General features: G+C 42.8%; 1 protein-coding gene across 10 annotated transcripts in view; it reads left to right on the forward strand.

Moving 5' to 3' along the window:
* The window catches only part of ST7 (suppression of tumorigenicity 7), a 240,027-nt gene that overhangs the window by 123,258 nt on the left and 102,605 nt on the right, over positions 1–14,164 (forward strand). For all 10 annotated transcript variants that reach the window (XM_041727674.1, XM_041727676.1, XM_041727673.1 and 7 more), the window contains one exon: positions 9,868–10,027. In XM_041727674.1, the coding sequence (XP_041583608.1) occupies positions 9,868–10,027 (160 nt within the window). The remainder of the gene's footprint in view (positions 1–9,867; positions 10,028–14,164) is intronic.

Genomic DNA, 14,164 nt, shown 5'->3' on the forward strand with positions numbered 1-14,164 from the left:
TTCTCCTTGAGGATCCCTGGGTGGCTCAGCAGTTTAGCACCTGCTTTCGGCCCAGGGCGTGATCCTGGGTTCCCAGGATCAAGTCCCACATCAGGCTCTCTGCATGGAGCCTGTTTCTCCCTCTGCCTGTGTCTCTGCCTTTCTCTCTCTCTGTGTCTCTCATGAATAAATAAATAAAATCTTTAGAAAAAAATAAAATAAAACTTCTCCTTGAAATGAGCTGAAATAAGGGATGTATAGTAATTTGTACCCTACTGCCTCTTAAATGCAGATCTGCACACCCATCTGTGTCTCTGAAGCCCTCTGTTCTGTGGGGACATGAGAAAAACAAGGATACTAGAGAGAGTTGTTCAGTTGTTTGTAAAGCTAGAAGGTGATTTGCATAAGCTCATGCTAGTTTGTGGCAGAGCCAGGCCTAAAACCTAGGTCCTCAGGTTCCCACCTTGGTATTTTTAATGGACTGATGGAACTTCAAATTTAGAAAATACATTCGAATGCTTGGTAAATGATTAATAAGTACGTGCTGAAAACATGGCAGCCTTTGAGCATGTATATTTTGGGGGGACATGGAGGAGGTATTACAAGTCTTCATCCAATAATTATTTTCATTTAAAATAATGTTTTGATATCTTCTTTCTAAAATATCTTTGAAATATCTTTTGATTAAACAAAAAGAAAAGGGAACTTTTGGATACAATTTCGATAGCAATTTCGTGCTAAAATCAATAATTCACTCTGATGCAGAAAGTAGGTTTTTGTTTGCATATTCCTCTCTCAGGGATGTTTGCTTAAGAACGTTTACCCACTTAGGTGGTGCTTACTGTGTGCCAGGCACTGATCTAAGCACTTTATGTGCTTCCTCAATGCTCACAAAGGTGCGAGGAGGTAATTGCCAGAGATGTTTCCTGTTTGCCACGGTGTAGGCCCCGTAGGTAGCCCCTGCAGGTAAGCAGCCTGCCGTAGGTCACACAGGCCACATAGGTAGCCCCTGCAGGTAAGCAGCCTGCCGTAGGTCACACAGGCCACACAGGCCCCGTAGGTAGCCCCTGCAGGTAAGCAGCCTGCCGTAGGTCACATCGCCAGCAGATGGAGCAAAGCAGGATCTCAGCCCGGGCGGGCTGTGGCTCCGATCAGCACCTTGTGGTTACGTTCCCTGCGGTTCTCCCAGCTGCTGAACAAACGGCGGGTCTGGATTTTACCTTGGTGTGGGTTCGCTGGGCTATAGATTGGTCGCCAGGGCGCAGGTTATTTCCTTTCACCCTGGTCGGCTAGGCCAGCAGGCCTTCACCTTCTAAGTCGGGGGGAGGGGGGTGAGGCCCCGTCTGCTTCCTCTCCTGTCCTCCCGACGAAGGATTTCGGGATTTCGGTGGAGCACCTGTCCGCGTGCCCGGCACACCTGACCTGGGAGCCACTGCCCCGCGTCTCAGGCCGTTCACCCCGCAGCCTTGGGGTGGGGGGCAGGGGGGCACCCGGATATGCCTGATGTGAGGCTTCGGGCCTCAGAAACCCTCTGATGTTTGAAGATTTTGAAAGGCCTTTCTCAGAAATGCTTGGTCTGTAGCGAGGCCGAAATCACTACGACGTGGGAATAGTTCCTGACAGCTTTCGGCTCCCGCCTGAGAGGTTATGGGCATTGGTTGTCCTGCCTCTGGGGACCCGGCTGTGCTCGCTCTTGAAATGCACCCCGGGTGGAGGCTTCTTTCAGCCCCTGTTCCTTTCTGCCAAGTGCGTTCAGGAGAGGCAGCATTGAGGTAAAGGATCAGGTGCTTAGCGGTTTGTTTCCTGGCTCCCAGAGACAATTAGCTAACTCCTGTCCCCTGAGCGATGGAAGGAGAGCCAGGCAGTGAGTGCTGGAAGCACCGGGATGCCCCTGGGGAAATGGTTGTTTGGGGACCTCAGGATTCCTATGCTGGAGACTGAAGTTGTCATGCAGTGTGATGTCTTAGAAGAAGAGGGGTAAATACAGACAAAACACCCTGAAAAAAGTCATCTAACTGAACAAATAGGCATGAAAATAAAATGTGTTTGGCAAAGGCTAGTGTCTTTTACACTAATGTGTTTAAAAATAAATGACTAATTGGTGTATATTTTAGTAGATTTCACTGCTGGTTCTTAATTTTACAGGTTGAAAGCGAGCAAAGAGTTTGGTTATACCACCTACCTTTCACTCTTCCCTTTTGGTCCTGTGCCCACATCCCCATCTGGCCAGATCTCTCCCTTGCTTAACTCCAAGCGGCCCCTCTTCCCTCTTGGCACAAGCCTTTCCCATCTCAGTCCAGTTCCAGCCACAGGAACTGCACCTGTCATCACAGTCCAAACCCACCGATTTAGTCTTTTAGTTGCTCTGGCAAGGACAGGCCCAGACTGCTTGAAGTAGCCTCTCTGAGCAATGTTTATTTCAATGGAGAAAATTTCTGGGTTTTGTTTTTGTTTTTGAGAATGGTAAGGTGGTTATGTGGAGAAAATACTCCCCTTAATTTTCTCAAAATGTTGGTAGAATGGAGAAAATGCTGTATGTTGTGTGGGACATTTATACATAGATCCCCGCATCCCCATTAACATGGATATAGACATGCTCTTGCGCCTACATTTTACACATGTATTAAACAGATATAAAAAGAGACATCTGAGGCATAATTTTAACAAGTGAGAATCAAGAACTAAAAAGGGAGGGAATCCATAAATAAAAGACTTAACTTGTAGATTACATGTAAAAACAATTATGTTTTTGGGCAAGTGTAGATGAGATGACAACTAGGAAGGAATAAGTTGCATCAAAAGGTCCATTTATTGAATTCCTACTCTATGCCAGATATTAAGCACTTTGCATATATTACTTGATTTAATTCTCTTAAAAATTCTTTATGAAGCAAGTTGTCTCTTTGTCTCTAGAATGAAGAAAGAGAGATGCTGTGGGGATCTCGTGGTAGGGGACCCTGCAGATAGTGGGAGGAAACCCAGGCTCATTCAGCTTTAATGAGGTTACAGCTTCATTACCATAAAAATGAATGATTTTCCACAGGAGACAAAGTAAAGTGCAAGGCCAGAGAGTAGACCTATGCCTGTCAGGGTCTGACTATACACATGAGTATTTCAGTGGATCAGATTAATGATTAGACATGATACAAGTGAAGAAGGTGAACGAGCGAATGGCAGATGTAGGAACAGAACTACCCTTTTGGCTTTATCAGTTTGCATTTGAGCACAAATTGAGAGGCTTGAAAATCATGTAGTTGCAGGGCTGAGGGAAGGAACCCTTAGAAGCCATCCAGCTTCAACCAGTAAAGATTTAAAGATGAGCCATCCAGAAAGCTTGTAACTTGCTTTGGTTACTTTAGTAGGTAAGGGTGGAGTGAGGACTGGAATTTAAATTTCCACAGCTTTGCCGTAGTATCATTCTGCCTCTCATAAAGGCACTGATCAAGCAGGTGGATAGCAGAAGCATCCAACAGTCGTTGTTTTCATTTTGACAGACCCACAGAAATGGGTCAAGTAGATAAGAAAGGGGGTGCGGGGGGGAGGGAAGAGAAAAAGATAAAAGAAAAAAGAGAAGGGTGGACACTACAACCTTTTCTGGAGGAGACATTTTTTTTCCTTATCCAGTTGGCCATGGATACCTCCCACAACGTATGTTTTATTTGTGTCATCATTTATTGCCTTTGTCCTTTCTATAACGGAAGATTTGCAAAGACTGGGACCGTATCTGTGTTTTTGTATACAATAACACAGTTCCTGGGTAGACTCCTATGAAATATTTGTTGAAAGCACAGAGATCCAGGGAATTGAATGCATTAACCGATTGTGTCAGAATTATCTGGGGAGCTTGTTTATTTTTTTTATTTATTTTTATTTTTTAAAGATTTTATTTATTTATTCATAGAGACAGAGAGAGAGAGGCAGAGACATAGGCAGAGGGAGAAGCAGGCATCATACAGAGAGCCTGATGTGGGACTTGATCCAGGGTCTCCAGGATCACGCCCTGGGCTGCAGGCGGCGCTAAACCGCTGCGCCACCGGGGCTGCCCTGGGGAGCTTGTTTAAAGTGATGGATCTGACCACCAACCCAGACAACTGAATCAGAATCTCTAAGAGAGGGACCACAGCACGACACGGTGCAGGATGGCTTCTCCCAGTGTCAGTAGTCTTCATGCTTTTACCCCAGGAGAGTGACCCTCCTCTCCAAGCCATTCTCAGTAATGCTACATTGGAAAACCTCATCCTGTGAACATATAGACATGGAGATAGGGGTAGATCATTGACTATTGACCTTCCTTTCTTCTCTCTTTTCTACCAAGGTTTTCGTCTCTCTTTTCTACCAAGGTTTTAACCTTGGTGGTAAGTGGGCAGGAAAGAGGATTGCGGGACATGAGTACCAGTTTTTCACACAGCCCCTCTCAACTGTTTAGGGGAACGAGGAGGGGATTGACTGAAACCAAGGAAGTGGGAAACTAAGACCCTCTTCCATAGCACGTCAGAATTCCTAAACAAAACATAACAGGAATCAAAAGAAAAAAAAAAAACAGCCTGACATGTAGAGTTGGGGTGAGGTGAGGGGACTCTGAAAGGGTCATTGGGTACAGATAGAAAGGATGTAGTTCAGAATTCCAACAAGAAACTAAAAAGATTATGGATATTATATACTCTGTGCTCACTGTCTCGATTTATGTCATTTATGCCCAGAAGATCCCTTCTTGCCAAACAAAACAAAAACAAAGACCAAAAAAAAAAAAAAACCCACTGTTCACCACCAGCTGTATTTCTGAAGACTTAGAGCAGGTGTTAGTTTTGCAGCCTTTGCATTTGGGAGCAGACTGCGGGAAAGTTTCATATTTCCTCTTTAGTCTCCAGCATCACTGTATCTATTCTCCTGTGATATCATTACCCACTTTAATCCTTAGGAAGCACTTAGCCAATTTCAGGCTGAGACATCATTGTGTTTCCCGTGGGTTTTGTGGAATTGGTGTGGAATTACTGAGGTGCTGCTGTATGGGAATCTTGAAGCATTTATAAGTGTGGTATAGGGTATGGAAAAGTCCCCGATTCACAAGGAGGAGTATTTTATATATAAAAACTGCAGTTCAAGAAGAAGAGGGCTTATTGGCTAGGGAAAATCTAGGCATCTTCAGGAAGGACCTAGCTTTTAGGTGTGCAGGAAAGATGGAAGGGTCTTGTTTGTTTATTCCTTTGCCAGATTTTTGTTCCTTCCCTGTGGGAGAGCATGAGACAAATTTGTACGTTAGTCCAGCTCCAAGCCTAGATCTCCACCCCTAGTCCCGGTGCTTTTTGGTCATCCTCTCTGCTTCCAAGAGTATGCCAAACAGTATGGAGGAGGTCACGAGGTGTTGCTAACTGGGTCCTTGACAAATGGGTCTCTATTTTTTTTTTTAAAGATTGTATTTATTTATTCATGAGAGACAGAGAGAAGCAGAGACACAGCCAAGAGGGAGAAGCAGGCTCCCTGTAGGATGGGATCATGACCTGAGCCGAAGGCAGATGCTCAACCACTGAGCCATCCAGGTGCCACAACAAATGGGTCTCTTTTAAAAATGATCTGAGTCCCACGTAGAGTTTTTGACCCTTCTGTCCTGCAAAGTATAGATCCAAACTACTACTTCAGCTCTCACATTCCCAGTTCCATCCCCACTTTCCTTATTATGCTCAAAAGACAAGCCTTACCTGCATCTCCACTGAGATCAGTGTCACCCACTTTAGCCCTTTGTTGCCTTATTACCAGCGAAACAGCTCATATCACACCCTACTTTCTAAAATAGAATGTTCCCCTCTATTCATTCACCTTTCCTTTTCTTATTGTCTCAGGGCAAGAAATGGTAGGTTCCTTTTGAAGGTGGAGCGGGTGTGCTTTCTGGGCCCTTGGCATCATGCCTCTTGGTTGTTTGTACTCTTTGGCCTCTTTAATGTTGCTCTTTTCACTAGATTCTTTACTCTTCCACAAATATGTGTAAGTCTCTCTCTCTTTTTTTTAATAACAAACAAAAAGAATACAAGAATGTTTGTTGGTCCTGCCTGCTCTTGATTTAGACTATTTTCCATTAAATCACTGGGCCAGGCCTTGTCATCCATCCATTTAATTGTCCAAACCATCCATCCATCCATCCATCCATCCATCCATCCATCCATCCATCCAGTCTTGTAATCATTCATCTGTGTTTCCATCCAACATTAACTGAGCGCTAACTGTGACCTTATTGTGCACATTAGATAATTGAGTCCCAGAGAATGAAGAGAACTGAACATGGTCACACCGCTTAGCTATCATGAAGTATATTTGGGTTTTGACCTTTCAACTAGATGGGAAGACCACTGTTGATTTCCCAAATGCCAAATCAAATTGATGCTTTTTAGTTCTCACCTTACTTGATCTGTATAATCTTTGGGGTGGAGCACGAGTTGGAAAAAAGCACTAGAGGGATTATGCTTTTAAGACTATGGAATAGTAAATTTATATGTGAATTCTGTGGATTAAAACCTGTTTTCTTCCACCGAGGCGAGCCTACTAAGCTACTAGTTTGTGCAAGGACTAATTTTAAAATCTAAATTTGTTTATGAGAGCTTTGCTGTTTACATTGTAGGTTATGCACCAGGGAAAAGAATTCAAAGTGACACCAAATATGTGTGTGTTAAATAACACCATCTGCCCATTTGGATCTGTGTAGCTATTTAAAAACACTCTGAGGTGCTGGCCCCAAAACCTGTCATGTTTCTGGGTAAAGGGCCGTTATTATGTTAACCCCAAATTAGAAGACTTAGTTTGAGGTTTAAGAAGGCTTCAAGTCCTTTCCTACTTCCTTTTGCTGGTTGTTCCTTCAACACATATTAGAGTTTCTGTGCTAAGGTATTGGGGATATTCATATAGTATGGAGAAGGACTGTGATAGCTAAGAAGCCATCTACTGCTATGAAAAGACAGGCCTGAGAAGACCCTCTCCGCCCCCTCCCCCGAATAGCTACGTGAATAACCCAGTCCCAGTCTTGACTGAGATGAGTTAATCTGGCATCAGAAATACTGGGTGGAAGATCTGTCCCCTATTATAATGCAAATACCTCATTAATATGAATCATTTATACTTTAGGATGAATTATCCAGTCCCACTTGATAGACTCCTTCTGGATTGATTTTGATAGCTGAGAAAGCAAAGGGACAATGGAGTCGGCAGGCAGTGGGAAATAAAGATTAGCAAAGGGCAATGGTAGGCTGCACCTGTCTGTGTTTCAGTACACAGCAGAGCTACAGAAAGATGTCTAGTTGTAGAGCCCCGATGTGGTTAGTGGCACAGACCTGGGGCTTCAGGCTGAGCAGCTACTTCATTTGCTTGCTGGGTGACTTTGGTCATTCCTCCTTCTTTAAGTGGACACTGTGCATGGTCCTTTGAGGTCCCTTTTAGCACTGACGTTCTGTGATTCTTCTGGAGAAACTGAGAAATCTGGAGTTCCAAGGTGTTTGTGTGCGTGCATGCACGTGTGTAGGTGTGGGTGGGTTTTGTGATGGGTATAGGCTGTGAGAGGTGCCGTGGCCTGTGGTGTGGCCTGGGAGTATCAGGGGCCACGTGTGCATTTGTATAACCCTGGGGCACAGCTCTTGCCGGGTGTGGAGCCCTTCCTGCTACGTGACTAAATGAATGGACGAAGGGCTGGCAGGTGCCCAGCAGCGTGATGTAGAAAGCAGAGCAAAGCTTGGGGCAACAGAGGCCCCCGCCACGGTGATGGAGAGCCAGGGCCAGTTCTGGGCCCAGCGTTCCTGGGTCGCTCGGAGCCTGCCTTCTCGTCTAATAAAGGCGAAGCCGCGAATCTCTTAAGGGCTTTGTTGGGTGGGCAGAGCCGAGTGGGGAGCGGTACCCGTTTTTCACAATGATTTCTAGGGTTTTGAGCCAACAACTTGGTAACAGACAAGAAGATGCTGTACCGGCCCGAATCCTAGACTGGCGAAGGAGGGGGGCATCAGGACGGCAGGTGAGCTGTGCACGGGAGCTGTGTGCCTCGGCAGAATAAATGCCAGCTTTGCTGGTGCTTGTGAGAACCAAACACGCGGTGGGCACTCAGCTGGCAATTTTACACGAGGAGTCAAACTAGGTGTTTTCAACGGCTGTGAAAATCGAGGACCCTTGAGGATAAATAATGAAGATCATTTCCCCTTTACGATGGAAGAAACTGGTGTTCAAAGAGATGAAATAACTTGCCTGAGCTTACAAACTCCCTGGATTCATGGTTTATGAATTTACCATTCTTGAACTTCGCTCCATGCGTCAAGCAAGATCTCTTACTCCTAGTATTCCAAACGCTGTAGACCAGTTCTGTCCCTTCTTAGCTTTCATATCACATTCTCCCGTCTGCCTGGTGAAATTACTCGAATGTCTTAACACAGTGAAAATTCATATAGTCAGAAGAGGTAACTTTTTGGAATTAAAGTTTTCTTAGAGTTGGAAACATTAGGTTTGATCAGTGGCTCCTATGGCCATTCATAGATGTTCTTTCTTAGAAAAGGCTTTAAAAAAAAAAAAAAAGAAAAAATAAAAGACTTTTTTTTTTTTTTGGTAGAGCAAAAGAGAGAAAACATTGATTTTTAAATAACAGCCCCAAATCCATTCCAGGGTAGGTCACAAAATCTTGTTTTTAAGAAATAGGTAAGGATGAAGGTAATTCACTCTATGTTAGCTCCGCATTCTGTATATTATAAAAATACGGTACGGTTAATCCTATGCGACTCTGGGAAATCCCTGATTCTTAATTTTCTTCTGTGTGATTTGTGGCTACTTAAGGAACAAATCCCAGGTGAGGCAGGGAGGAGAAGGAAGAGTGTGGGAGAGAGCAGCTGTGAACAGTGCTGGGAAAGGATTCACTGGAGGGACTCAGGGGCCAGGGAAGGAGGCTTGGGTGGGGAGGTCGCTTGCTTTCCCAGGGCTTAGAAGTCGCGATTTCAGCCGCGTCACATGGGCATTACTGTTTCTTTCCTTTTATTAATGAAAGTCATTTCTTTTCTCCTTTGCAATGCATGGTCCATGATAATTGGTAAACTAGTGAATGAGGAGACATTAATGGTGTTCAACAGGTGCTTGTGCTTATAAAGCACTTCTTAGCAGGTGGGACTCTGCGGAGTCTCAGTAGCGGAGGACCGTCCATACAAGAAATGGAATGCCTTTCATTCTTTCTGCGAAACCAGCATTTCTCTAAGGGAATGCTTGTTCTTAAAATAAATACAAAATTTTGCTCTCTTAAAGATTTTATGCAGGTATGGCTTTATCAGAATGTTAAGGTGCCAAGAATTGGAATATTTCATAAGCCATACTTCTAAAACTTGCTTACTTGCGTACATTTCTGGAGTTGTCTTTCAACCATGGTGATTTTGTTAGAATACTATGTGAATTTGGAGGAAAATAAAATGAGGGGATCCCTGGGTGGCTCAGCGGTTTGGCACCTACCTTCAGCCCAGGGTGTGATCCTGGAGACCCGGGATCGAGTCCCAGCATGGGGCCTGCTTCTCCCTCTGCCTGTGTCTCTGCCTCTCTCTCCCTTTATCTGTGTATCTCATGAATAAATAAATAACATTTTTTTTAAAAAAAGAAAAGAAAATGAGCAGCTCTTAACAGTGTTCTTTTATCCATGATTATAGTTATAGATTTTTCTTTGAAAGCCGATGTTAAGTGGAGACAACTATATTGAGGATTTAAAATGTAATTGGTGTTTTGATTTTATTGAACTCTTCAATTTTTAGAATAAATTCAGTAAAACTTTTGGAACAAAAGATTAAGTAAGGTGGATGCAGTTAGTAAATGCAACATATTTTCTGGGTATGTGAACGAAAATCATGAACAGTCACAAGGGCTATAATCACGCTTCCTATTTTTCTATTCTAGATATTTGAATGGTGGTATTTTCGCAAGTACGGAACATCATTCATTGAACAAGTCTCCGTAAGCCACTTGCGCCCCCTCCTGGGTGGGGTTGACAACAACTCCTCCAACAATTCCAACTCCAGCAATGGGGACTCCGATTCCAACAGGCAAAGTGTCTCAGGTATGGAAAGTCCTGTCGTTTGAACACGATTTGCTAACTTTTACTAAATTACTATGATTATAAGACAGTAATAATGTTGTCATTCAAATACTAGTCTCCAGAGGAAAAAAAAATGCAGTGTATTTTCCCAAGGAGTTGACAGCTGCTTACCCAGGAAGTAGCATATAATTATCACAGGGAAAGGAAATCTTTGTTTTGTTTAATTTCACTTTTTCTCCATTTTGGTTTAGCTAAGGATCATTTATTTCGGTCAGTGTGACAAGCCTGAGTTTGCAGCCTCCTTGTCCCTCGTTTCTCGAACTTTATTGAATGTGTCCATTCTCTTCCATGCTAACTGCCGAACGTTCTGTCTAACTAGATGGGATCCCATCACTCCTTTGCTTAAAAGGCTGCTTTGGTTTCCACTCCACTGAAGATAAAGCCCAGATTCCTTAGCATAGCATGAGCTGCTTTCAACCTGTCTCACCAACTTTGGCTTCAGTCACAGTCGTGCCCCTCTCCTTTTCATTTATTGTTCACCATGCCATGTTTTCTCATGGCCCTCTTCCTACAAGTCTGTCTCCCTTTCCCGTGCGTTTGCCCGTCTTTCGTAACCCAGCTCCAGGGTTACCTCTTGAGAAGCCTTCTCTGGTAGGTTGTACGGTATCTCGCCACCTTTGTTGACTTGTAACATTTTTATCTCTAGCAACATTTGTCCAATCACACTGTAATGTTTAAGCTTACTGCTGTATTGCAGTATTTCTAGCACAGTGTCTGCTCCATCATGAAGCTCAGTGAATGAACAAATGATTGCATGCAAGGCCTATAATTTCTCCATTCATAAAAGAAGAGGGAGGAGGAGTATCATCTCCTAGCTTGGTCTCTTTATAGGCTCAGTAAACATTTCCCAGGTCCCTAATATGAACCTGGCCTTATACAGGTTCTTATGAATATGATGATTGCAAAAAAAGCCAAAGTCCTTGTCCTCATGGAACCCTCATGTCTGCTGAAGGAGACATAGTGGTAAGTGCTCTGATTACATGAGGGGGACAGAGAATGCTATGGAGAACATAGGAGGGGTTTCTGACCCAAACTGGGGGGAGAAGTCTGCTTCTTGAAGGGGAAGGCACCAGTTCTGACACTTGATGGATGAAGAGGAAGAAATTAAAGAGTAGATTAGATCTTTTTTTTTTTTTTCTTTCTCCTAGGATAACTCAGTCACATTTCATAACCGTCTAGCCAGGTGATAAGCATGACGGAGCATTGCACATATATTTTATTCCTGTTACTGATCTCGTGCCCTTTCATTAGGCCCTTTGCCAGCCAGCTAGCTGTGAGTGGCAGTGGGCACCACCAGGTACACATTTATTTCATCTTAAAGGGTACACGAGTGGGAGATGGTACTAAGGTAACAAAATTGTCTGGGACTTACCCATTTTGTGAAAGAAACAGAGCCGAGCAAAGGGAAACATTACCCGCTATGCTAACAAGCGTAGCACATGATTCTAATGGGGGCTCCAGATCATTGAGTCATCATCATATAAGCAGTTGTGGATGACTGCCATCACTTTGCATCTTCTGTGAAGACCTCTTGTCTGGTTAGAGTTACTGTAGTCTTTGAATGGTATAAAACGTTGTAGGAAATTAACAGATTAGAAATGGAAGCAGCCTTATTTGAGGCCGTTCTTCATTGCGAGTACATTTTTATTTTCATTAAAATTCTCTACCCAGTTTAAATCTCTTGACATCATTCCTTAATGCAATGAAGAGTTCTTCTAACTATCACTATTATTTTGCTCTCTCTCTTTATGGCTATCTTGAAGTCAGCCTTATGCACCATATAAAATCTTGATGCTATTCTTAGTGCTTTTATGTCAGTTTTTAAAGGGAAGGCCCTAAATCCTTTATGAAATTACATTCAAAAATAATAATCATGGAAATTCCCACTTTTATAGGGACTGAGTTTTCACCTGGCTAAGACTGTTTTTTTTTTTTTTTTAATTTTTATTTATTTATGATAGTCACACACACAGAGAGAGAGGCAGAGACATAGGCAGAGGGAGAAGCAGGCTCCATGCACCGGGAGCCCAACGTGGGATTCGATCCCGGGTCTCCAGGATCGCGCCCTGGGCCAAAGGCAGGCGCCAAACCTCTGCGCCACCCAGGGATCCCAAGACTGTGTTTTTGAATATTATTATTGATTCAGTTCCACTAGTATTTGTTTAATGTCTACTACTGTGCATGCAATATTTCTGTTCACTTCCCATATAATAGATACAGTGTTTATGATCAGATCTCATGACAATGTTCAAATAGTTACATTTAGCAAAGTGGAAATTACCGTATCTAAGTCTGTTTAGGCCTCAATCTACCCTTTGCTCCTTGACAGTTGGGTTTCTAACATTTGGCTAACTCAGTTCAACAGACACGTAAGCTGGTATGGAAGTACCAGATACATGGGACTAATACTTTTTTCCACTTCTCTTTTCCTGTGGTGATTTTTAGTTTTGAATAAGAAAAATATTATTAAAGGACATTGTCTTTTATCTCTACCCTTAATCACTTTCTATTTCATAGTCCGGTTTCAACTAAGTAAAGGAGAAAGTCCGAAATTGAGAGTAATTGATAATACACTTTTTTTTTTTAAAGATTTTATTTATTTATTCATGAGAGACATACAGAGAGAGGCAGAGATACAGGCAGAGGGAGCAGCAGGCTCCACGCAGGGAGCCCAATGCGGGACTTGATCCCAGATCCCGGGATCACACCCTGGGCCCAAGGGAGGCACTCAACCGCTGAGCCACCCAGGCGTCCCGATAATACATTTTCTTAAAGTAGAGGAATTTAACAATTCCTATTCCCTTAATAATAATAATAAAAGAGCTGTTGCCTTATTAACAAAAGGGTGAGTCTTTTGGTTTTCTTGGAGAGTAATAAGATAGCTTTTCGCTAAATCTTACGTGAAATACATGGCTAACAGTCCCATGGGTATTGGAAAGGCAGTTTAATTGCTTATTTGAGAAAAATCATTGTAAAAGCTTTAGAAAATCCCTGAAAATACCAGTTATAAACATCGATCTATATGGGACTCATGGTGTTCAGAGGACTTTTCTTAAGGAATCATTTGTTTTGGTTAAAAGCTGAAAGACCCCCTGGCCTACTTAAGGATGATTTGGGGTGGGGAATGGGAAGTGGGAGGGTTGCGACTATCACAGGGTGGGCTATTTACCTTGTTTAATTTTTGTTTCTGTACAAACTGGCCCGAGTGTAGACTCTTCTGAAATCTGTAGTAATCCTTGTCTGTGGATTGGAGAAGAAATGTAGTTAATTATGCAGCTTCTTAATCTAGCCAAATTTTAGGTTGTTTGGCTTAGGTTAACATTTATGAATATTTCACTTGTTTTGCTTTATTTGGGAGCTAGCCCACCATTTTTTTCATAAATCCTGCTTATGTATTTGCCATGTTACCATGCTTCTCACTGCCATTTCTTAATTCAACTCAGTTTATGAGCTGATAGTGTGTAGGGAGTTACTTATTTATTTAAAGATTTCATTTATTTATTCATGAGAGACATAGAGACGCAGAGACATAGGCAGAGGTTGCCAAAGTCAGGTTTGCCTTCCTGTCTCAAATATTTCATTTTAGTTTCACTTAGTCTTAATGTATATCTTATATGTGTGCATAATAGATATGTACATGGAATAACAACAGTATCTCCCTCACAGAGTACTTTGAGGAATAAACGAAATAGCAAGTCAGAGGACAACCATCAGGCAGTGTCCTCCAGATGAACTGACTTTTCTATGAGTATGATAGGGAAGATGGCCCAGCCCCATGGAGATATGGTTGTGGGTTTAGTGAGGTTTACTCATTAGCTCAGTGATTCACTTTTATGCCCAGGCCTTTTGCTTCTTGCATTTCAAATATATCTCTTGGCTAAATTGCAAATTGCTACATGTCCAGAACCTCTGGGATTGCTCTTTAATAGTCTCAATTAGGGGAACCCAGTTGTCCTCACCACATCGATGTATGTGTTGAAGTGATTTTCTGAGCCAATGCTTATTACATCTTTTAAAATCTTTTGCCACTAAAATTTATGTTCTAGTAGAAATTTGACCTCCAGTTGAATGGTGAAAATGCCTAAAACAGTTTTAGTC

Source organism: Vulpes lagopus, chromosome 13 (assembly GCF_018345385.1).
Source record: "Vulpes lagopus strain Blue_001 chromosome 13, ASM1834538v1, whole genome shotgun sequence".
In the NCBI taxonomy this organism is placed as follows: domain Eukaryota; kingdom Metazoa; phylum Chordata; class Mammalia; order Carnivora; family Canidae; genus Vulpes; species Vulpes lagopus.